Source organism: Nanorana parkeri, unplaced genomic scaffold (assembly GCF_000935625.1).
Source record: "Nanorana parkeri isolate BGI_ZX_2015 unplaced genomic scaffold, ASM93562v1 scaffold277, whole genome shotgun sequence".
Taxonomy (NCBI): domain Eukaryota; kingdom Metazoa; phylum Chordata; class Amphibia; order Anura; family Dicroglossidae; genus Nanorana; species Nanorana parkeri.
Window position 1 is genome coordinate 262,910 of NW_017306545.1, and position 22,748 is coordinate 285,657.

At 40.8% G+C, this 22,748-nt stretch overlaps 1 protein-coding gene across 2 annotated transcripts in view; it reads left to right on the forward strand.

The window, feature by feature from the left end:
• The first annotated feature begins 6,601 nt into the window (after nt 1-6,601).
• CRHBP (corticotropin releasing hormone binding protein) overlaps nt 6,602-22,748 on the forward strand; it is a 20,071-nt gene continuing 3,924 nt past the window's right edge. For both annotated transcript variants that reach the window (XM_018557276.1, XM_018557277.1), the window contains exons 1-5: nt 6,602-6,743; nt 6,922-7,012; nt 7,696-7,853; nt 19,301-19,511; nt 21,102-21,250. In XM_018557276.1, coding sequence (XP_018412778.1) covers nt 6,663-6,743; nt 6,922-7,012; nt 7,696-7,853; nt 19,301-19,511; nt 21,102-21,250 — 690 coding nt within the window. In that variant the 5' untranslated portion in view covers nt 6,602-6,662. The remainder of the gene's footprint in view (nt 6,744-6,921; nt 7,013-7,695; nt 7,854-19,300; nt 19,512-21,101; nt 21,251-22,748) is intronic.

Consider the following 22,748-nt stretch of genomic DNA (forward strand, 5'->3'; position numbering starts at 1 on the left):
ATGTATTATTGCTGGGATTTGTAGTCCTCTATAGCTGGTGGTATTCTCCATTGCGCTGTATAATGATTATACTGCGCAATGCAGATTACCACTGACCAGTTATAGAGGAACTACAAATCCCAGCAATAATACATTATACAGCGCAATGGAGAATACCAGCAGCTATAGAGGAACAACAAATCCCAGCAATAATATATTAACCAGCCTGTATAATATATTATTGCTGGGATTTGTTGTTCCTCTATAGCTGCTGGTGTTCAGCATTGTGCCACTGTATTATACAATGTACAATACAATACACAATACAATACACAATACAATTTCCAATGCACAATACAATACACTTTACACAATATATTATACAATGCACAATACAATACTGTATTGTATTGTGCATTGAATATTGTATTGTGTATTGTCAATACACAATACAATATACTGTATATACAATGCACAATACAACAATACAAAATAATACAATACAATGCAGCATACCACGTGCACTTTGTCTTTGTTACATTACATACCGCTCCCACTTCAGCCAGCTCCCGATTCCCGATACTAGTCCGACCGTGGGTCACCAAGAGAGGGTGAAATCGCCTCCTCGCTCGGTTCCAACTTCCAAATGTGTGCACCGGGCGGCTCCCGAGTCCCTCAACAGGTCGCCTTTGCCGTCGCCTCCAGGATGACGCCACACTGCTTGCTGGTCCGGTTCGTCCGTTGCTCCGCCTCCTGCAGCCCTCGCTCCAGTCCTTCACATGCGGCTGAGCAGCCAGGGGAACCACTCACTGACGTAGGAGGACGTAGCCAAGGAAGGACGAGACACTCAGTGAGACTGTCACTGAGTCTGAGACGTGAGACTGCACAGGTCAGCGCCGCTGCGGCCGGCGGCCGGGGACTCGTCCTTCAGATGCCGCCCGCCCGCAGCGGCAGCCCACACACTGAGTCTGGTCTCGATCGGGCGACTGTCACTTTTCCGCCCTGTTCCCTGGCGCCGTAAGGCAAGTGCCCATCTTGCCTTGCGCTAGCGCCGGCCCTGCCTGGGGGTTGGCTTAACAGCATCCAGCCCTAATTCATGGCTGGTCATGGCTAGTCTGAGCACATGACAAATCCCTCCTGTATATGTACCCTATCCCAGCATGCACCACTGGTTGAGAGAAACCCAGTGATTGGCTGCTGTACTGTACATACACTACAATGTCTCTCATTGGCTGTCCTACAATATAGCATAGTCATACTCCGCCCAGGGGGTACAGTCAATGCCAGACACCTGGAATTAACCAGATAAATTACACTATAATCAAGCCAGGCTGGCTACAGCTCTGACAATCACTAATAGGGTTATTAACATAATGGTGAAGAGTTTGGAGAAAGCAGGAGAAGTGAACAATCTAGGACAACATAGCTGACCTGGAAAGTGAGCTGAATTGGAGAATTTTTCCAAATCAGCTATTTTGGCCTAGATTGTTCACTTCTCCTGCCTTCTCTAAACTCTTCACCCTTTTGTGAATAACCCTGTAAATGTCTAGTAGCCACCTCCTTGAAGGTGATGGGGGCTACAAAAGAAATAGCTTTTTTCAGGAAGTTTTGGCTGCAAAACCTTATTTTTTTTATCCAGCGGCAGTAGGCCTGAATTGACTGTTGGAAGTAGCAGCCACAACAATCTAAAAAGCTAGGTCAGCTTTGTGCACACTGACATTTTTTTTGCCAGATGGCCATCCCTGCCTTTCACCTACATGTAAAAGCTAATGTCTCTGTGTCACTGGACTATGCGGTCATGTGATCCAGTAAGCATGGGCAGGGATGTTACATCTCCTTCATGGCACACTGAGTAAATTTGCTGGTGACTGGGAATGATGCAGGTTGGGGCACACAACTGGAACTGGTGGTGGCACCCCTTGTCCTGCACTAGTGACCTCTCCCCTATTCTCCTCAGTGTCCTCATCCAGAACTCCTCAGAACCACCAGTCATCTCAACCTCCCCAGAGCCTATGCAACAGCACAGGCAAAATGCTGTCATGCTGTTTTGCAGCTGGTATGTCTGGGTGACAGAAGCCACACTGGACTTGAGATTCTGGCAGCTTTCCAGGGGCAGGCTTTCTGATCCCACACAATCTTGTTCCATACAAGGTCATGTGTGACAATGGCACCAACCTGCCGTTCAGTAATAAATCCTCTGTATTAAAAAACAAGGTCGGCCAGGCCTAAAGTGAGAGCAGAGGTTCTAGAAATAGACATAGTAGTTTATATTATTTTTTAAGCAGTATTTTGTTTTAAGCTATTTATTTCTTTTTATTTTCATTGTAAGGTCGCCCCTGCCATGTAAAGGAAAACCCAGGCAAGAATGAAAATGCAACCTGTGCATTATCTTTTAAAAAAAAGCAAGTCCTAGGCCTAAGCAGTACCTTGTCCTTATGCAAAAATTTTAACAATGGATTCCTTGCATGATAAGTCCATCAGCCCAGACAATGAGTTCTCTTGGCATTATCGGCACATGGTTTGCTGATGTAAAACAGAATTTAGATTTGGCTTCCAATGCATGCCTTTCCTCATTTCAAAGAGTTGGAAGTCTTACTCAAAGTGCTCAATAAAAGAGAATAGAAAAAAAAATAATAATAATACATACAACAAAGTTTAAAAGCAGAAAGAAGAGATTTTTCTTATTGAAGTCATCAATTAGAAAATATGTATATACAGTAGTATTAAATAAAATAAAAATATTTGAAAGAAAGTATGCACAGTATGCAAGAAGCTTTTTTATGCCACAATTTCAAAGGGAGATACGAGACCTGTTTTATCACAAAATAAAAAATATAATTTTTTCACAAAACAACTAAACAAAAAATATTGTACTGATTCCATGCAAACTATGTAAGCAGCTTTTACTAGGCCACTGTTTTACAGGGCGACAAACAAGAGACAATACTAATGCTGATGAACACTAGCCTGTTTGGCACTGAGTCAGAGTTTATATGTGACCAAACTATTCCTTGGTGGAAGCAAGTAGGTTATGACCTTCTGTCCTGTGTGCTGGTAAAGGGGTCTTTCTGTGCACAAGCTTTAAGGAGGCATTGTCTCCTTGCCTACACAGGATAAAGTGACAGTGTCTCTGCAAAGGCCACCCCCGACTCCCTATTTACTCTCTACCTGCTTATTTCCCCTCCAAAGCCATCAACACTAACCATTGCTCAAGAGTGTGGGGGAGTATGCTGCTTCCTGCCCTGTAGCAGTGCAGGGCAAAACACTAAGCCCAAACACTGCCACCGGACTGGAGGAGTGGCATCAGCACTCTCCCAGGTCGCCAACACCAGTCATTTTAGTGACAACAGCAGAAGAGGAAAGAGCAGCAAGGGATCGCTGGTAAGGTGAGTATAGGGGAGTCAGGTCGAACCCTTTACAGAGACACTGTCACTTTGCCCTGCATGGGCAAGGTTATAGTATTTGAAAAAACACTCCCTTAGTTTTCAGTATTTTGCTGGTCAAAACTCCACACCAAAAAATAATTTGGGAGAGTCAAGATTCCCCATATCCGCTGTTGGAAGCATCCTGCTCCCAAATAAATGTTTCTTCTTATGATTCAATTAATTGTGGAATTCAGCAAAGCAACCCCAAAACATCAATGAACCTCCACCATGTTTGACTGTAGGGACTGTATCCTCAGGTAAGTTTTGGCAAACTCCAATCTGGCTTTTTTATGTTTGTGTCAGCAGTGTGGTCCTCCTGGGTCTCCTACTGTAGCGTCCCTTTTCATTCAGATGGCGACATACAGTGCGAGCTGTAAAACAGCAGAAAGGCATCATGGCACACTCACAAACCAGCATGTAAAACAACTTGTCTCACCACTAAGGATAATGACAGAGGTTTGGATACACGTCTTCTGCAGAGGATGTGAAAGCCGCACTGCCGCGCCAAGGCACCTCTTATAGTGCGGTCCTAACTCTAAACTATGAGAGTCTCCATCTTGGAGCACATGGGGGCAGAAGATATCAAATTGGGTGCAGGTTTGTCAGGAGGACGCCCAACCTCCTTAAAGGCACAGAAACACACAAGGGATCCCGCACATCCTAATGGCAGCTGAGAAACCCCATGCGTCGCTGCACCAAATCGGTCAAGCAAAACAAACGACAAATGCACTCAACAATTTGTTACCAGTTTATAGTGCGAGCTGACACAGTTGTACCCTGTGTCTGAAGGTCAGCTTGAATTTGTCTGGAAGCTGATGGAGGGTCTTTATCCACCATTTCAACAATCCTTCGTTGCAATATTTTATCAGTTGTTCTCTTTCATCCACGTCCAAGGGAGATTAGTTACATTGCCATGGACTGTAAACTTCTTGACAATGTTGCGCACAGTGGACACAGGAACATTAAGATCTCTGGAGATGGACTTGTAACCCTGAGATTGTCCATGCTTTTCCACAAATTTTGTTCTCAAATCCTCAGACAATTCTTTGCTGCTCTTTCTCTTCTCCATGCTCCGTGTAGCACACAGAGACACATAACAGAAAGGTTGAGTCAATTTTTCATCATTTTAACTGGTTGCCGGTGTGATTTCTATAATGTCAGCAACTTGGAATGCAATTTGGAGAAGGTGCCAATCATTTTGTCCAGTCCATTTTTGGAGTTTTGCGTGGGATGTGTCATGTTTGGCTTTTTTGTCTCCTTTTTTGGCATCATACCAATATAAACAAAAGAGATAAACATAAGAATGCCTAAACATTTGTAATTGCAACAATTTTCTGCACGAAGTGGTGCATTATCTGTGAGAAATGCAGGGGTGCCAATATTTTTGGCCATGACTGTATATAGATTACAATATTATTCAATGTAGTTCTCAGAACATACTATTGAATGAAGTAACTCACTAGCCAATCCAAACTTGTGAACCGGACTGTGGGAATTAGACGTCTCGTTCCAAAAGTGAATAAGGATGACATTTCGTGAGTTCGGACATTCGGATGCATGCGAATGTCCAAATTTCAATGCGGCCGAATGCAAATAAATCCGAATGTTCCTTTAATGAAATTTAGGATCATCCGAATTTCATTCACAATTAAGCTAAATCAGACATGTGACTGTTTTCTGGCCAATCACAAAGCCCTGTCCGAAATGAAACCCAAAATGAAAAATGTAATATATTCCAGCTTACCAGTTGTCACCCTAGGACAGAAAGTGCACTACTGGCTGGATCACAAGGTATCAATAAAGGGAAGAAAGCCTTAGGGCACATTCACACCACATCCAAATTACCTCCAGATCAGACCAGACTGTTTCTGGACCCAAAATGCATCCTAATGTATCCCTATGCTATTTCTGGCCTCTGTTTCAACCAGCGCAGTCCGTTCCAGACCAGGAAAATACTGCTTGTCCTGTTTTGTCTTGTCTGGAATGCACTGGAACACATCAAAACACATCAAAACCGCATTGAACGCACCTGTAAGACCATTTTAAGCTAAAAAAAAATCCAATTGCGTCAAAATCACGGTAAAAACACAGCAAAAATGAAATGCACAATGTTCCACATCTGGTCAGGAAAATGGTGTGAACAGAGTCCTAAAGAAGAAAACTTATGCAGCCACCACATCTAATAAATGGTAAGCAGCCATATATTATATTTTTCCTGGGATTAGACACATTCTGTCTCACTTTAATGCCTCTGGCTGAGTGTTCTTTACAAAATATTTTTTTTTACAAAAAAGTAAAATATGCTAATTTCATAATATAAAGGATACCTGTAATTTTAAAAAAATGCATGGGCTCCAGATTCTGACCTCCCTCTATAAATGCTAATTGCTTACCTGTCTCCGATGTCAATACTTTTAGCTACTGACCTGAAAAAAGTATTCAGCACGTGAAGTGAATTGACACTGCACTGTTGTTCCGGGTCATGAATCAAAATGCATTTATGTCACAGGGTCAGAGTTACAGACAGACAACTCATTTTTTTAAGAGAATGTCAACAATGGCTGTTTTCATATTTCTTTCATGACAGGTTTCCTTTAAAGAGGTAAACCATATATCAGTAACATGCAAAATGCATTTTAATTGTTCTAGTGCAGTTTTCTTATTTTTAATTATAAGTTTTCCACATGCATGATTACTCATCATGACTGCAGCAACTGATGTAATGCATTAGTAATATATTCCCCCACCACAATACTATAGTCAGTATGAAACCTCGGCTGTATTATCTTATCAGCCTTTATGAAGGCAGATATGTGTCATTTCATTGTCCTAAAATAAAAGCTGGTTTCTGTTTCTAATATGGGTTAATGCAATTCACATAATATTGCTTTTAACTATGTTTTATTAAAGTCTATTTTTATGGTGTTGTCATTTAGATGCATCTAAGGCAGGTGATAACTTCTTAACATGACATTTTCAGATACATCAGATATTTAAATTGTGATTTTCAGTTATAATATGTGGCTTTGGTAGGATTTGGTGTTCTTGCCCCTTGCCAAATACACAACATCTTTATTTTGACAAGGTAACCCATGGTTACTGTGCTTCTATCAGTCAGAGGACCAGGTTCCTTCCCCTTTAGTTTTCTATATAAAGGGGTCTGTCAAAGAAACCCCTTTAGCTCCTCCTAATATCAACACAGACAAGAAGGGATTGAAGCACGCACAGAGAGCAGCAGAGCAAGAGTGAATCTGCAGCATGACTCTGGCTCACAGGATTCACTGGCATGTTCTGCTCCTCTTCCTGGCAAGTCTCCGGGGACAGTGCAGGTACATACAGGTGAGCACATCCTCCCTTTATCCCTAGCACTTGTCAGCTGCAGTACTAGGGTTTACTATGGGAAAACTTTGCAATGCACTACTAATCCATTAAATATAACTGAAACAAAAATGTTGTAAAGTAAGGATAAAAAAGTGAGTGTGGATCAATTTTTATCTAATATGTTTCTCTGTTATAGGTAAGAGATGCGACAGAAGATGCCCTGGTTCTTTTGAACACAGATTTTAAACGAGAATTATCTCAAGAGCAGATATATAGAAGGTCACTCAGTAAGTATACATTTGGATATCACAGGACAGTACGGATGCAGATTGCTTAATTTTACAATATCATATTGAGTATTTTTTCAATTGTATTTTTAAAAAAATTACTAGTTCTAGTCCAGTTACACAGATTATGACAACATCTTTAGTAAATCATTCAACAAAAATATACATTGTACGTAAGATTATTATAAAATCTGAGCAGAATTTTGATACTATGGCTAATTTTCCTGTAATTTAACTAGTAATATGTTGAAGCTACATAAACAAAAATATTAATAATAATAATAATGGCAGCACAGGATAAGGCAGTAGATAACTATATGAAATGTTATCAAATAGGATTTCTAAAAGTGTCTCATTTTCTTTCTTTCTTTCTTTCTTTCTTTCTTTCTTTCTCTCTCTCTCTCTTTCTCTCTCTCTCTCTCTCTCTCTCTCTCTATTGATTCCCATTATTTCCTTCTCCTTGCGTAATTCCTCTATTTCTTCCCTTTCTTTCTCTCACTCCTTGCATCTTCACCTTTAAAATGAAATATTGAAGTGCCTATTAAGATCAGCGTAATGAAAATTGTGCCATGTGTACTTTTAATAAAACCTATAAGGCTGATTGTATAAACTCCTTTGTTGAACTGTGCATGATGTTAGTGCGTTGTTAGTAAACATAACGGTCTCTCTTTCTTTACCGTTAGGGTGCATTGATATGTTAAGTATTGATGGACAGTTCACATTTAAAGCAGGACAACCTCAGTTGCACTGTGCTCTGTTTCTCATCGGAGACCCAGAGGAGTATATCACCATTGAATACAACTTTGTAAATATAGATTGCCTCGGAGGAGACATACTAAAGGTAAGACGGTTATGGTGCAATCAGCTATCACTTCCAATTCTACTGCTTGTGCATAGATTAAAACAGATTTAGGTAATCTGTCACTCAGTATGGCTAGAATCATGGATATAATTTATATCTGTCATTTTAATTTTGTATGGACTGATTTAAAACACTAACATATATGTGTTTACAGTGTGCGGGCCGGTACAAGCTTTATTATTACTATCTGTTTAAATGTGTTAATATGGTAATTTGGATTTATATTATGTTGGATTTACAAAAAAAGGCTAGTTCAATGAAATGCAATCATTCTGATTAAAGCAGTCACTGAAGGGAACCTCTATGTTATTGTATTTGGCACAATCCAGTTGAATTAATGTTAGAAATATTCTCACTGAAGACTACTTAGTCTATTAGGGTTATTCACAAAAGGGTGAAGAGTTTGGAGAAGGCAGGAGAAGTGAACAATCTAGGACAACATAGCTGAACTGGAAAGTGAGCAGAATTGGAGGATTTTTCCAGTTCAGCTATGTTGTCCTAGATTGTTCCCTTCTCCTGTCTTCTCCAAACTCTTCACCATTTTGTGAATAACCCTCTATATGTTTGTGGAATCATACCAGGTTTCATCAGCAGGTGGTTTTGTAAGTAAAACAAGTCATTTAAAGCCCAACTTCATTTTTTAAAAATTTAAAATAAGTAATTGCCCTAATGCCCTGCCAGCTGTAAGAAAAAATAATAAAGCAGCAAAATAAAAGTGGGTTTAACTTGCAGAGAAACTGCACGATGAGTACAAGAAATGCTGAGCAGAGACAGACAGTGGGGTTGATGTAGTAGAGGGACAGACAATATTCACTTAGCTTAGTGTGTAAGGTAAAGCTGTGTTCACTTGTGTCAACAAATCACCTACAAGCAAAAATACTTATTGGGTATTCAATATTGGGTATTCAAAGCAAACATAGCTTATCCATATTTACTAACATAAGAAAACAATCATTTTACAAAGTGAAATCAACCCCTAATGAATGCATGGGTCTCAATGATCACTATGGCCATCACTGTTGCCACTGCACAGTTTCCAACTAATTGGAGCCATGTTTTGAAAAAATGCTCACTGATGCTTTTAATTTTGCGGCCAGTTATTGCCAAGATTCATTCATTTATACAAGGTGTCAGCTGTCTGAAACAGCTCATATGTGGCAGCTGTGAGTGTCCAACTTACTACAGAGTGGGAGCTACACCAACCATCCAAATAAACGTATTTAAGCAACTTAGATGCCTGTGCAGGTTATATGGCAATATCACAGGAGCAAAAAGCTGCAATCAGATTTTAATAAAATGACAGAAATGTGCTTATTATGGTGGCAGAACTTCAAGTAACATGTACTACTTATTGAGTGTGCATATTTGTGGTGGACACTAGAGGATATGTGCTATCTAAGGGGAGATGTTCATTTAGCTTAGCTATCTCTAACAATAGGACTTTAGCATTCCATGTACTACCTTTAAATACCGGGACCTCTCTTCCTCTACTTGTCATTGATCTAACCTGATCTAAGCAGGGGACCCTATTAACATTTTCTGTGGGTCCCATGATTTGTAGTTATACACCTGGATTTTTCATCAGATATTATACTGTAGGTTGGACTTCCCATAAATATTATTCTACAGCTTCAAGGTGTCACTCTTTATTAGACTTAACACTGTGTATAGTTTTTTTTATAGTAGACTACATGTGCCCTGGGTCTCCTTCTTAGTTCCCCAGGTCAGTGATGCCCACACTTTACCAACATGCAGGAGTCCATAGACATGGGTTGTATAGCCTGTGGCCATGCAGGTTTATAGCTCAAAATTGCTCTATACAGACCTCAGATCCAGAGTGCCAAAGAATACTCTCCCAGGCTCCTCCTCAGTTCTGATGTGTCACATGTCACATGACACAGCAGAGAAGAAGACTCGGAGGACTTACCCTCACTCCACATTGGGTGCTGCTTTTTATCTGAGGTCTGGTGAATTTATTGCATGGAGGGAAGTGAGAAATTTGTGCTAGGGGGTTACTTAGAAGGGGAATTTTTGCTCTACAGGGTTTTTAATGGGACGGGAGTAGGGGGTAGGTTGTGTGCGTGTGTGGGGGGGGGGGGTTACTTAGGGGGGGAAGGTGTTTTGCATGGGGGGATGGGGGTGATTTTTTCTGTGAAAGAGGGAGGCAGAATTTTACCTAGGGAGAGGCAAATTTGCTTGAGGGTGGGAGAGGGGAGATTTTTTGCCAGGGCCAGAAAGGGGGAGTTTTTACCGAGGGGAGATGTTTGCTTGAGGGCATTTGGGAAAAGTATACTTATTGAGGAATTTTCACTAGGAGAGGAGGGAGAGGAATCTTTGCTAGCTGGGTGGTTGAATTGGTGTTGGGCTAGTATTCTTGAACTCTGCACTCAGTAAACAGGGCCATATGTTATACACACCTGAACCCCGCACTCTCTGTTAAGTACTCCTGACCTCTGCACTCTGTATGCTGGTATTGCAACACACAGCGGAATGTGGCGGCCAGAAGTATGCAATATATGACACAGCATACTGAGTGCAGCAGTCAGGAGTATGTAATGTAAAGTGTACATACAGACTCATGACTGCCTTTCTCTGTACACTGTGCTGTGTATGTTACTTATGGCTGCTGCACTTTAACCACTTCAAGACCAGGTGTTTAGACCCCCTTCCTGGCCAGGCCATTTTTCAGTATTCAGCGCTGCAGTACTTTGACTAAACTGTGTGTCACATATTCCTGACCTTTGCACACTGTACATTACATAGTTCTGACCCTGGCACTCTGCATATTACATGTTCCTGACTCCTGCATGCTTTGGGGTCTATTCACTAAGCTGCCGAAGGATCTAGCACTCTGGTCTATTCACTAAGCTGCCGAAGGATCTAGCCGTAGCTTCGGCTGATCCGTTGGCCGGCCAACAGCCTGCTTCTGACAGCTGGGCACTATAGCGAAATATTTTTTTTCTCTTTTTTTTTGACGGCAGCAGAACCGCACGCCAATAGAAAACAGTTGGGCGGAGCTAGCTGTCACTGCTAGCTCCGCACAATCGTTTTCTATTTATTTTTTTCTACTTTGAGTGAGTGAGTGAATAGCGGCTATTCACTCACTGCTGTTCGGCATCTATGAGAATAGACCGATCAGTAGCGAGTAGCCTGCCGGAGGTTCGGCTTAGCCGATCCAAATGTAGGATCGGCTGAGTCGACCTCCTTCGGCACTTCGGGTCGGCTGAACATGCTCAGCATGTTTGGCCGACCCGAAGCCACGCGAAGCCACCCGATGTACGGCTGATTTCAGCCGATATACGGCTGAAATCAGCCATACCAGCCTGGAGTGAATAGGCGAACAGTGTTCGGCTCACTTCACTTTAGGTCAGTCATTCACTCGGCTGCCTACGGCAGCTTAGTGAATAGACCCCTATATGTTATATTGCACATTACATACTCCGGACCAAAGTATTAATTGTCTCAACAGTTGTTGGTTGCTAAGTCGTTTGTGACTATTTTAATGAAGTTCTCCTTTAAGGAAGACTTAGATAAAGTGATAGCTCTATGTTTTGTGTGCAGAAAAGCATATGTAATGGAAGAGTTGGCCTCATCTACTATTCACAGTGGCGAACTGAACTACACACACTGTATTTTTACTCTCCTCTGCCCCATGTCTTTCACAAACCTTGCAATGATCATTGTAGACTAGCTGGTCAGTATAGCTGTGTTTATTTGGTACCTACCAATATATCGTTATTGTCCATATCGCTAAAGTAGTAAATAGCTAAACCTAATAAGGCTGTGAGTGGCACCAGATTTTTCATCCTGCATTTAACAATGCAAAAAAATAAATACTGTACAGTAGGGAAAGGGTCCTTTTAATGCCGCTTTATGGGCAAAACACAGATTGTTTAAAGAGTTGCCTTTAATATGTATGTGGTGTACAGAACAGTCTGGGCATGTCCCACATTAGCATTTTCCAGCCCAACATAACAATTTTTTTGTTAAGCATTATTTATAGATTTACATACTTTACAGATTTATATACTTTTCTTCTTTTTTATAATATCTTTACCTCTTAAGTGCATCCCTGCCCTGGTCAAGCAAACATGGACAGGGACAGCAAGGCTTACAATCGTTTATTCCAGAGGACAGACAGTGGGGTTGATTTAGTAAAGAAACAGACAATATTCACTTAGCCTAGTGAGCAAGGTAAAGCTGTGTTCACCTGTGTCATCAAATCACTGGTGGTCCAATATGCACTTGTGGTACTAGCCTTCATTGCTCATGCAGAGAGGGCCTTCAGCACAGTGGGGGTGGGGAAGGACATTTTTGAATGAGAAGCTGAATTTTAATTAAAAGAATCAGACCTGGATCATAGAGGACTACCAAACACCCCTGCATATGTTACTGATAAAATCATTTAATTTTTGAATACGTTTAGAGTAGGGATGCACCGATACTTTTCCTCAAGTACTCGTCGGTACCAATTACCGATACCTTTTTAAGTGTCATGTGACAGTTTTTGTAAAACAATACAGACTAATAGTTTTAGGAGGGGGTGGATCGCCAGGACCAGTTGCAGCTGCAGTGCAGAATACCACCAGCTATAGAGGAGTATACATCTCAGCAATACATTATGGAGCAATGCAGAATGGCACCAGCTATAGAGGAATACAAATTCTAGCAATACACTGTACAGTAATGCAGAATAATACCATTAGCTATAGAGGACTTCAAACCCCAGCAATACATTATACTGCAATGAAGAAAAATATTATTATTCTGTATTGCTGTGTAATGTATTGCTGGGATTTGTAGTCCTCTATAGCCGGTTGCCATTCTGCATTGCTGAATAATATATTGCTGGAATTTGTAGCCCTCTATAGCTGATGGTATTATGATAATATCATTAGCTATAGAGGACTACAAATCCCAGCAATACATTATACAGCAATGGTGAATGGCAACCGATTATAGAGGACTGCAAGTCCCAGCAATACATTATACAGCAATGCAGAATAATATGTTGCTACGGTACATATTCTGGGCTGCATTGGAGGGTGCTGGCCTGATGTCTCTGGTGGAGAGTTTCAGGAGGGGTTGTGGAGGATCTCCAAAAGACTCCAGCAAATAGAAAAGTGTAGCTAAGGTGTTGACAACTGAAAAGATTGCTATCTATCTGTTGTTGTGCACAGATATTGGTCCCTAAAGTCTTTTAAGGGACAAGTCTATAATTTTGCCACTTTACAGATCACTGGTTCGGCCACATCTGGAGTATGCGGTCCAGTTTTGGTCACTGATACTCAGAAAATATGTCCTTGAGCTGGAAAAAGTCCAGCAGAGGGCAACCAAACTCATTAAGGGGTTCGAGGGCCTGAACTATGAAACAAGGCTGTTAAAATTAAATATGTTCTCTTTGGAGGTTAGGAGATTAAGGGGGGGACATGATTTTCTTGTATAAACTGTTCAACGGCGACAGCAACATTATTAACAAACTGTTCGCGGTTAGCTCCGTAACAAAGACCAGAGGGCACCACCAAAAATTGGTGGAAAAAAAATTTCAACACACAGGGCGCAAGGGGTTCTTCACAGTTAGAGCGGTTAAAGTCGGGAACTCGCTGCCGCAGTAGGTGATTTCAACTAAGAGTGTGGAATAATTCAAGAAACTCCTGGACGATTTCCTTGGAGACCATAACATACAGGGGTACAGGTACTCCTAAGAGCAAAATCACACATGGACTCATATACAAGCACACATCTGCTGAAACATAAATGCATACACAAAAGGTTGGACTTGATGGACGTATGTCTTTATTCAACCTCAAATACTATGTAACTATGTAACTATGCCCTGTGAAAAAAAACATGTGCAGCCTGTTACCAGTGTAGTGCATGTAGACAGAGACAGGCTGTAAATAGGTTGCAGTACATCCGAACTATTAAGGCCCCATTCCCACTTGTGGTTTGTGCGTTGAATAAATGTGGGAAAAACACGTGTCATGCTTGCAGTGCCATTTTTTTTTTTTTGCATGAGCTTCTTTGCTGTGTTGGTAATGAGTAGGGAAGCTCATTTAAACGAATAAGCTGCCATATACTGACACGCGACAAAATGCACATGCGGCAATTTATATATTGCATATGAGGTCCAAGACGTAAAAATTTATGGAAAAGGTCAAAACCCTTCCCTCTCTCACCTCTAAATTCTCTAAGATGCCCTGCATTTTGCAACCTACATGACAATTAAGTAAGGGTTTATATCTACTTTAACAGACCTGCCAGTGCCTACAAGCCTTACACTAATCTATCCATATGCACTATATTAGCAGCACTCCCTATTACAGCTATTAAAGTGAAGGGGGTGGCTTACTAAAAATTCTCCTTATTGGCCCATTTGAACCAGCTGGCCTAGCTGACTAAGTTCAAAGGGCAGTCAGTGCATTGTGGTTACTATGCCAAATTCCTGAATTAGGGACTCATGGTAGTTGCAAACCAGAACCTCATCCCTACCTCATCCTTCCCAACTGTCCTTTATATGGAACTAAATTCCTCTGTCCATCTCTCCTCCTCAGCAGTCCCTCTTTTTGGTCTGATGCACAGATATCTATGAAACTGTACTAATTAACCACCAAAGTGTTATCCGTCACCAAAACCCCCAGGCTATCTCTTAATTATCTCTTTTGCTATTAGGAAAAGCCACTATAAAGGAAAAGTAATGGTAAAAAAATTATTCTGGGTTTAATTAATCATTTTGTTATATACCTTCTTAATGGTCCGTATAATGGTGTGGCATTGGTGTATCCATTGCCTAAATGCATTGTGCTTTTAGGGTGTCCCCCTTTACCATCTTAGAACATTGGGAGGCATGCTACTGCCCACCTTCCTATCAAGTTTTCAAAAGTATTTAATCGTTGCTATTATAGGTGGGATTGTATGTTCCATTGCTTACTTAAATAAAATGTAATAAAGAAAAAAAAACTTGTAGCATTGTCTTTGAAGTGTCTACAAAGGCCACAGCTATCAGAAAGCTTTGCAGGGCCTCTTTCAGCTGCAGGCCATAGTTCAGCAGTTCAGCCAGATGAAGCATAAAGAGCATGTCAGAACTTTATAAGGAAAATGTATGAAGAAGCTTCATAAACATTCAATAATAGATGTTCCCTTAGGTGGTGTTTATGAATAAAGTATCACTGACTTTAGGGGGTTGTATTATAAATAGCACATTTGGATTTTATTTTCTGTTCTGTTTATAGACATATCAAATGTTGCAGATTCTTTCATACTTCTGTGTTTTTATAACTGCTTTTATTACACATCAGTTTGTGTGGGCTCAAAGATTTTCTGAGACACCAATAATGTATTCTCTGAAAAGGGTATGATAATGCAATTTCTTTGTGTTTATTCTTTCTAGAAATAGCAGTACTACTCAAAGATTAGTGTATTATTACACATATATGGCTAGACTTGTTTTATGTTTCGCAAGTTACTTTGTGCAACTGCACCTAAGGAATAACTACAGGTGATGCTGGACAGATAACTGGATACTGGAGATGTTAACTGGAACAGGACCCAAGAGTCCAGCAGGCCCATGCATGACTCCTCTTTCTTCTTATCTGGAAGCTGTACACTCACGGTGCATTATATACAGCCCGCAAGCAGTTCATGTGTCATGGAAAATAGCAAACAAGCATGATTTTCTTACCTACCCTACCATTTTGTTCCATGAGAACTCTTTTTGGGACTGTGGCATTCTGTCCCATACATGTTGGACCATCATTGAAATTACCCAAAAAAAGATTGGCTCCAGAAAATTGTTTCTGATATATTTTATTAGTTTTTTCAAACCACAGTAGCAGGCTTGGCTGTAGGCATCCCTCACAGGCACAGCCTAAACTACATGATTGCTGACTACATCGGGTCCAGGGTTGATGCGGACACTCTCTTAAGTGAGGACCTTTTGGGACTATAGGGTGCCCAGGCTGGAGCACTCACTGAATATTGCACATTGTGATGTCTAAGAGAGCCTTTGTTGCAGCATGAGGTTTTGTTACACCTGACAGTGTGGACCATCTCACATTCATTCAAATGAAACAGTCTTAAATTACTAATGACCACAAAACCCCCTCTGTTGATGCCATAGACTAAACCTTTAATTGTCGTCTGGCCACATCCCACAAAAAAAATTATACCTGTCACTATTACCAGCTCCTAACACCTCTCCTAGGCCTACATTGGTGCTCCAGCACTGTAAAGGTGTCACATAATGTTTATGCAGCTAGACCCCAGCTGACAAATTTCTACGGTCAAAGCCTATTTGAATGCTCAGGCGCTGTATAATTGCTACACAAAGTTTTCACAGCTGGACCTAAACTGCCAAATTTCTAGTGTTTGCTGCAGAGTCAGTTCTGCATTGTGGCTCAAACTGTGTGTTCTATTCTGATGTACCGACACTTTAAATGTGCCACACATTGGGGTCTATTCACTAAGCTGCCGTAGGCAGCCGAGTGAAAGACCGACCTGAAGTGAAGTGATGGAGTTTAGTTTATCAAATACGTTTTCCCATTCGATTTCACCCACTATGTCGCTTAGTTTATCAAAGTTAGCCTTCCTGAAGTTTAGGCTTCTCATACGCCCATCCCCCTTCCCTTTCTTGCACACGGCTGGCTCCGCCCAGCTGTCAGAAGCAGGCTGTCGGCCGGCCAACGGCCAGCTTAGGCTTTCAGCGAGGCGAGGCATATGCGTTCGGCTCGACTGAGCCGCTCGGCCAAGTTTGGGAGCTGTAGGGGCTATAGTGAATATCCCGTACAGCAGCCCTTCGGTTCTACTGAACCGAAGGGGTCCTGGGGCCGAAGCTAGCCGAAGGATCGGCCGAAGCTACGGCTAGATCTTTCGGCTGCTTCGTGAATAGACCCCAATGTGTCTGCAGCTAGACCTCAGTTGCCAAATTTCTAATGTTTGCTGCAGAGTAAATCCTACCATGTGTCCTATAGTTTGGATCTTTTTCCAATACTTCAGCACTGGAAAGATGCCACACATTTTTACAGCTGGACCTTAGCTGCCACATTGCTAAAGTTTTCTGCATGTTAAATTCTGCATTGCACCTTGAAATTTGCGGTCCATTGCAGTTGTTATTGTAGCATTGAAAAGGGAAAAACAATGAGTTGCCAGATTTTAATGTTTATTGCAGAGTAAATCCTGAATTCTCAAAGTTTGTGGCCTAATATTTGTGGCTAATGCCCTACAGATAGTACACTTATTTTTAGATAAAACTTACCTTGTTTCTCCCTCTTATATTGTGACCTAACTAAGCTGCTTACATACTGTCCAGCTACTTTACAATATTTGTGGTTACTGCCTCTCAAATAATAGACTCTAACACAGGGTAAACATAAAAACTTCACAAAGATACTGCATGATGGGAACCACTGCAGCATTAACCGCTAAGCCAAACAGAGTTGCAAAATGTTTGCTGAACAGAGTTCAATGATTTATACTGACATCAATTTACCATGTGCTCCCATTTCAGTAAATCTACTATCAGGGTACAGCATGGAAGCTTTAAACTGCAAGCCAAATTGTCCTTAATAAATGTATTCATTACTATTACTCTGACAGTTGACCAACTAAAAAAGGATACACCTTTATAATGTGTGTGTTGCTGTGGTAAAAGTAATATGACTGCTTCTAGAGAAACAACCAGCTTATCCATTTTATTTAATTGCTACCAGCACCTGCATATTTTGTATGACACATAACACCTCTCAAGGAGATCTGTTTGCCATCTGGTACCTTACGGAGAACACTTTTTACAAACTGCTCCTTGCTCCTATCTCTCTTTCATTCTTACAAAAGGGTAAAAGAGATCTAACGCTTTCTTTTCACCTGAGCAGATTGACCACATTATTCATTTCTCACTTTGTGCCCCCATTAGGAGGAAATAAACTACAAAATTAAATTAACTACAAACATAACAGGGTGGTATAGGACTCCCTCAGTTCTTGTGTATCTTTCCTGACAACTCAGACAGGTGTTGGAGATGTGACGAAGCCAGAGGCCCCATTTTACACATCTTTTGGGACTGCCCCAAGATATAGAATTTCATAAACGCACGGACATTGATCTTAGTCTTAATCCTGCAGCGTGCCTACTACATCTCATGCGGATCCTTAATCCTAGATGTAAAAAAATCATTAACGGTGCAGCTTTTAAATGCAGGCAAGGCCTGCATCCCACGCTCCTGGAAACAAACCTCACCACCCACTTTAGCCCACTGGTTTACTAGGGTGAATGACATAATGTACATGGGGATCTAATGGAAGCACTTAAAGACAAATCTTGAGCATTCTGACAAACATGGTTTTACTGGATCCAATTTCCATTTTCCAATAAATATGTGTCCATTTATCTGAGCAGGTTTTCAGACCCCAGCACACAGGAAACTTGATTTTATTACTTGGGCCATATCATGTTGTTTGGCAGTTATGAGTGGGAGATCCTGGTGCCCAAAAAAAGTATTTCCCTTCTCAATCTCCTCTTCCCTTTCTCTCCCCCTTCACTGCAGTAGCCATCACACACTAACCTATTCTATCCGAATCCCACTCCCCCTTGCCTCTCTTCCCTTTTCCCTCATGCTGCTCCCTCTCTTTGCTCCACTCCCTATCCCTTTGCATTTTTCTTTCTACTTTTCCAATCCCCCCAGCCCACCCTCTAGACATAAACAAATTGTCCACCTCCTAACTATTTCATACAACTGGAATCAAGACATATCACAGCACATGTGAGCACAATGTGCATTGTGAGCACACAGAAATTCCGAATGGGGATCTCCTATGGGCTTTGTTTGACTTTTAACATAAAAAAATCTATATCCAAATTCATAGTCTAGGCTGCGATGGCTGTATACTTTGATTTCCTCTGTTATATTATAAAACAACATGCAAATGTGTCATCTATTCACGTATATGTCTGTAGCCTTACTGAGAAGTGTCACTTTCTCTGCTTTGTTTGCCATGTCATTTTATGTTTACTGTTGTTTGACCTGCAGAAAATAAATCAGAGTAATATTACTGTTCTCAAACTCACTGCAAGACATACAACTCATGCAATGCTGATGCGGGTTGCATCTATTGTGCATGTATTTGGGAATAAAGGGACTTCCACACATTATGGTTGTACATATGCAGGCTGGTAAAAATCTATTAAAAATCATAGGGAAGCTTCCTCCATGGAAGAAAAACTTATGGAGGGCTCTTAGTCAAATAGGAAAGAACAGCTTCATAGGATGCTGGGTGGTAGCAACAATGTCTTGCATTTGGGATGACAACACTTACCTCTGGGGCCTGCATCTATCAAAGTACATTACTAAGTAAAATTTTCTTGGGGGGTTTTTGTCCACATTGTCATGAGTTCTACTCCAAAATAATACTATCTAAATCAAATCATGTCAGGTTTTTGATGGCTGGATCATTAAAGGAGAGAAGTTTCCCAGTTCTACGGATCACCCTCTTTCTACAAGTGAGCGATACACTGATATATGTGAAGACGGCAACATGCAAAGCATCACAAGGTCATCTCAGAATGTGGCAATGATTTTCTTCAGGGTTCACAAGCCAGGCCATGGCTTCACACTGACAATACGCAAGACTCCTAATCTGTTCCGTAAGTGGCTTCATTTCTTCTTAGCAGTATTTTCACTGTGCTGCTGACACGATCATACATCTCCCAGGGAGGATGAAGTAATGAAGGCAATGATAGGGCAATCTGATAAATGTCCAGCTGGTAATGGCTATTGATTTTTACTTGTACAAAAGTGAATAAAACTTATATTTACTACTAATAAATACTGATGTACAGTTTTATGACAGTAAGGAAGCACAGTACTCTGTAAATAATTATTACTAGTAATAACTGCATACTGTCAACTGGCTGTCAAACCCATAGCCATACATTATGTAAAGATTAATGGAAAAAAAACACACGCCAGTATGGGTGCGGAAATAATGTATATAGTTGTAGATGGCTAAAGGCACCACCAAATGAGAGCATTTTGTGTAAATTTTTGTGAGATTAGATGTATGCATAGATTTTATGTGATTTCATTATATCTGTATTAGGGAACCAGACAATTGCAAAATACATAGGGGGGGGATTTCACAAAACTGGAGCAGACAAAATCTGGAGCAGCTGTGCATGGCAACCAATCAGATCCTCTCTTTCGTTTTCAAATCTTAACTGAACAAACTGAAGAGAGAAGCTGATTGGTTGCCATTGGCATCTGTTTCAGATTCTGTCTGCTCCAGTTTTGATAAAATCCCCCCAGTGTCTTGACAGACAAGGGTTGGGACAATGAGGTTTACTTGGTTCTCCCAATGTTAAAATCTTAAAATATTTTGGAAATGTATGTTGAAGGTCTACTCTGGCCCTCTGTGCCCAGTGTTATTTGCAGAAACTGCATGCTTGATTACATAAGGCACACTTTAAATACTTTGATCTCAAACTTCTCGTCTTTGTGATTTAAATAATTTGACATTTAAAACAGCGTCTAAAGTTAAAACCCTTTGTTTATATTTTAAACAGAACAGGGAATGGTTAACGTACAACTCTAGGATCTACCCTCCCTCAGTCATCAACCCTTTCCACCAAAAAATGCCCCATATCATCAAATCTGCCTACCCTCCTTTCCCTGCTTTTTTGTACCTTATCTTTTCTTTTACCGGAAGGATGGCTTCAAATTCCTCCAAATATGTTTAGTGAAGTGTGTATGTATAGGACATGCATCTCTATTTCCATGTTCTTTTGCTTGACCACTCCTAGTCTAACCCGCTTTTGAATCTTATTTTTGTACATCCCTAATGCTTAGAAGTAATTTTAAAGGAAAACATTTACATATAAATGCAATTTATGTACTACAGTGCTAATTCCAGTGTTTGTATGAACATGCAGGGTGCTTGTCTATAGCCACCAATCAGGATTCTGATCTTATTTAGTGAAAAATAAAGAAAGGAATGTGGTTGGTTGTTACTGGTAGATTTCCTTGCTCCAGTTGCTATAAATCAGCAAATTGGAGCACCTACACTGACTGTAGACATGAGAAAGAAGTCTTCCATTAAGAATGATTAGCTCAAAGAAAAAAGTGGGCAGAGAGTGATCATAGCGACTGCATAAGAGCATGACTTTTTGACTTAATAATATCTCTTTAAATACTTATTAAAGACAATAACAGTAACATTTTTATTTTTTGTTCTTTAGCATGCAATGTAATCAGCCAGTCACCAAGCGGAAAATTTACAATGATCATTCCCCATCAACACCGAAACTGCAGTTTTTCTATTATATACCCAGTTGTAATGAAAATATCTGATCTAACCCTGGGTCATTTTAATGAGCTACAGTTAAAGGTACGAATACAATACAAATATCACCATTTTGAGTGGCCAGTCAGTCATGTGATGCAAAAAAAGATGTCTTTAATACCTTGTATGAGGGCATACATTGATCAGGATATTCTATAGTATGAAGTACTAGGCTATGTATATACTGTAAAATGTGCATTTTTATGTACCCATATGCCTTCCATTATATTGTAATAAATGGTCACTCAAAGAAGAACAGCAGTAGCAGAAAAGGATAAATTTGGTATATGTTCAGTGCAATTAATATACACATTAGGAGTATATGATGGATGGTGAAAGAGGAAAGTAGAGTACGCTGCATTCATTGTTCTACTCATTGTTCTATTCATTGTGTGTACAGGAAATGTGCTGCACATGTGATCAAATATAGTGCATCTATAGTCAGAGCTTAGATTTGCCAAGCTATTGTGAAATGTAATGTTTATATAATTTCAAAAGCCATTCCTAACAAATAAAGGGATTAATTGTGCTTCAGAATGTTCAACAACTTAGCTTTCCAATGTGCTGGGCTCTTTTCCCTCTGCAGAATGGATTTGGTGGTGAGAAGGCCTGTGACGGTCCGCCTAGTATCCCGACTGGGTACCGCCGTCAGAAATCAGCTTCCTCTCCGCTGGTGCCTGCATTCCAGTGTCCTCAGCCCAAACCTGCCTAATTATTGGACAGAACCAATATCTTAGGACAGAAAGCTAAACCCCTCAAACATCAGACAACACTGATGTTGAAGGGGAAACCAAGAACTGCTTTATTGAAGAAAGCGCACAGGGTTTATACCTCACAGAATCAGATTAGAGTTCAGTGTGTTGAACAATCCCCTCCCCCAGACAGCCAGGTGCCGCATTGGATTTCCTGAAGCACAGACACTGTTTGAACTTAATGAATGTCCTTAATCAGATGATACCAAACAATGGCCCCTCCAGACAGCCTGCTGCCTATAATGAACACAGGGTCACTTAGATGTAATGTCAGGGGAAACATGCCGTATTTTCACTCCACACATAAGCCCAGGAGAATGGTTCCATGTAACCCCAAGAGGGCTGAGGGGGGTCTCCATAGTTCTAGGTCCATAGTCAGTAGGAAAGAGGCTAGCCCTCGGGCTCCTCCTGCAGCCCTAGTGACGGTTCAGTCCGTCACCAGGGCTTTTTAGCATCTGCGCACTATCATTGTGCAGGCCACTGAACAGACCACAACCCCAATGATCATTTGCGTCTTGTGCAAATTACAGGGATTTTGTTAGTGGATGTTATAGTGGTGGGACTAAGATAGTAGCTTGCCTTAATATTTGAAAAGGTGGTCTAACATTGTCAACCTAACAAAGGCAGTAGGCAAATCTGCACTAGTATGGTAGGATAAGTTAAGTTGAAGGGTTTGCAGGGGAGCTAAGGGAAAATATAGGACACAGAGACACCTCTAAAGCTGAAAAGCTACAAATCTATGTATGTATGAGAATTTAAGTGAACCTATACTTTCCACTCCTCCCTTTTCT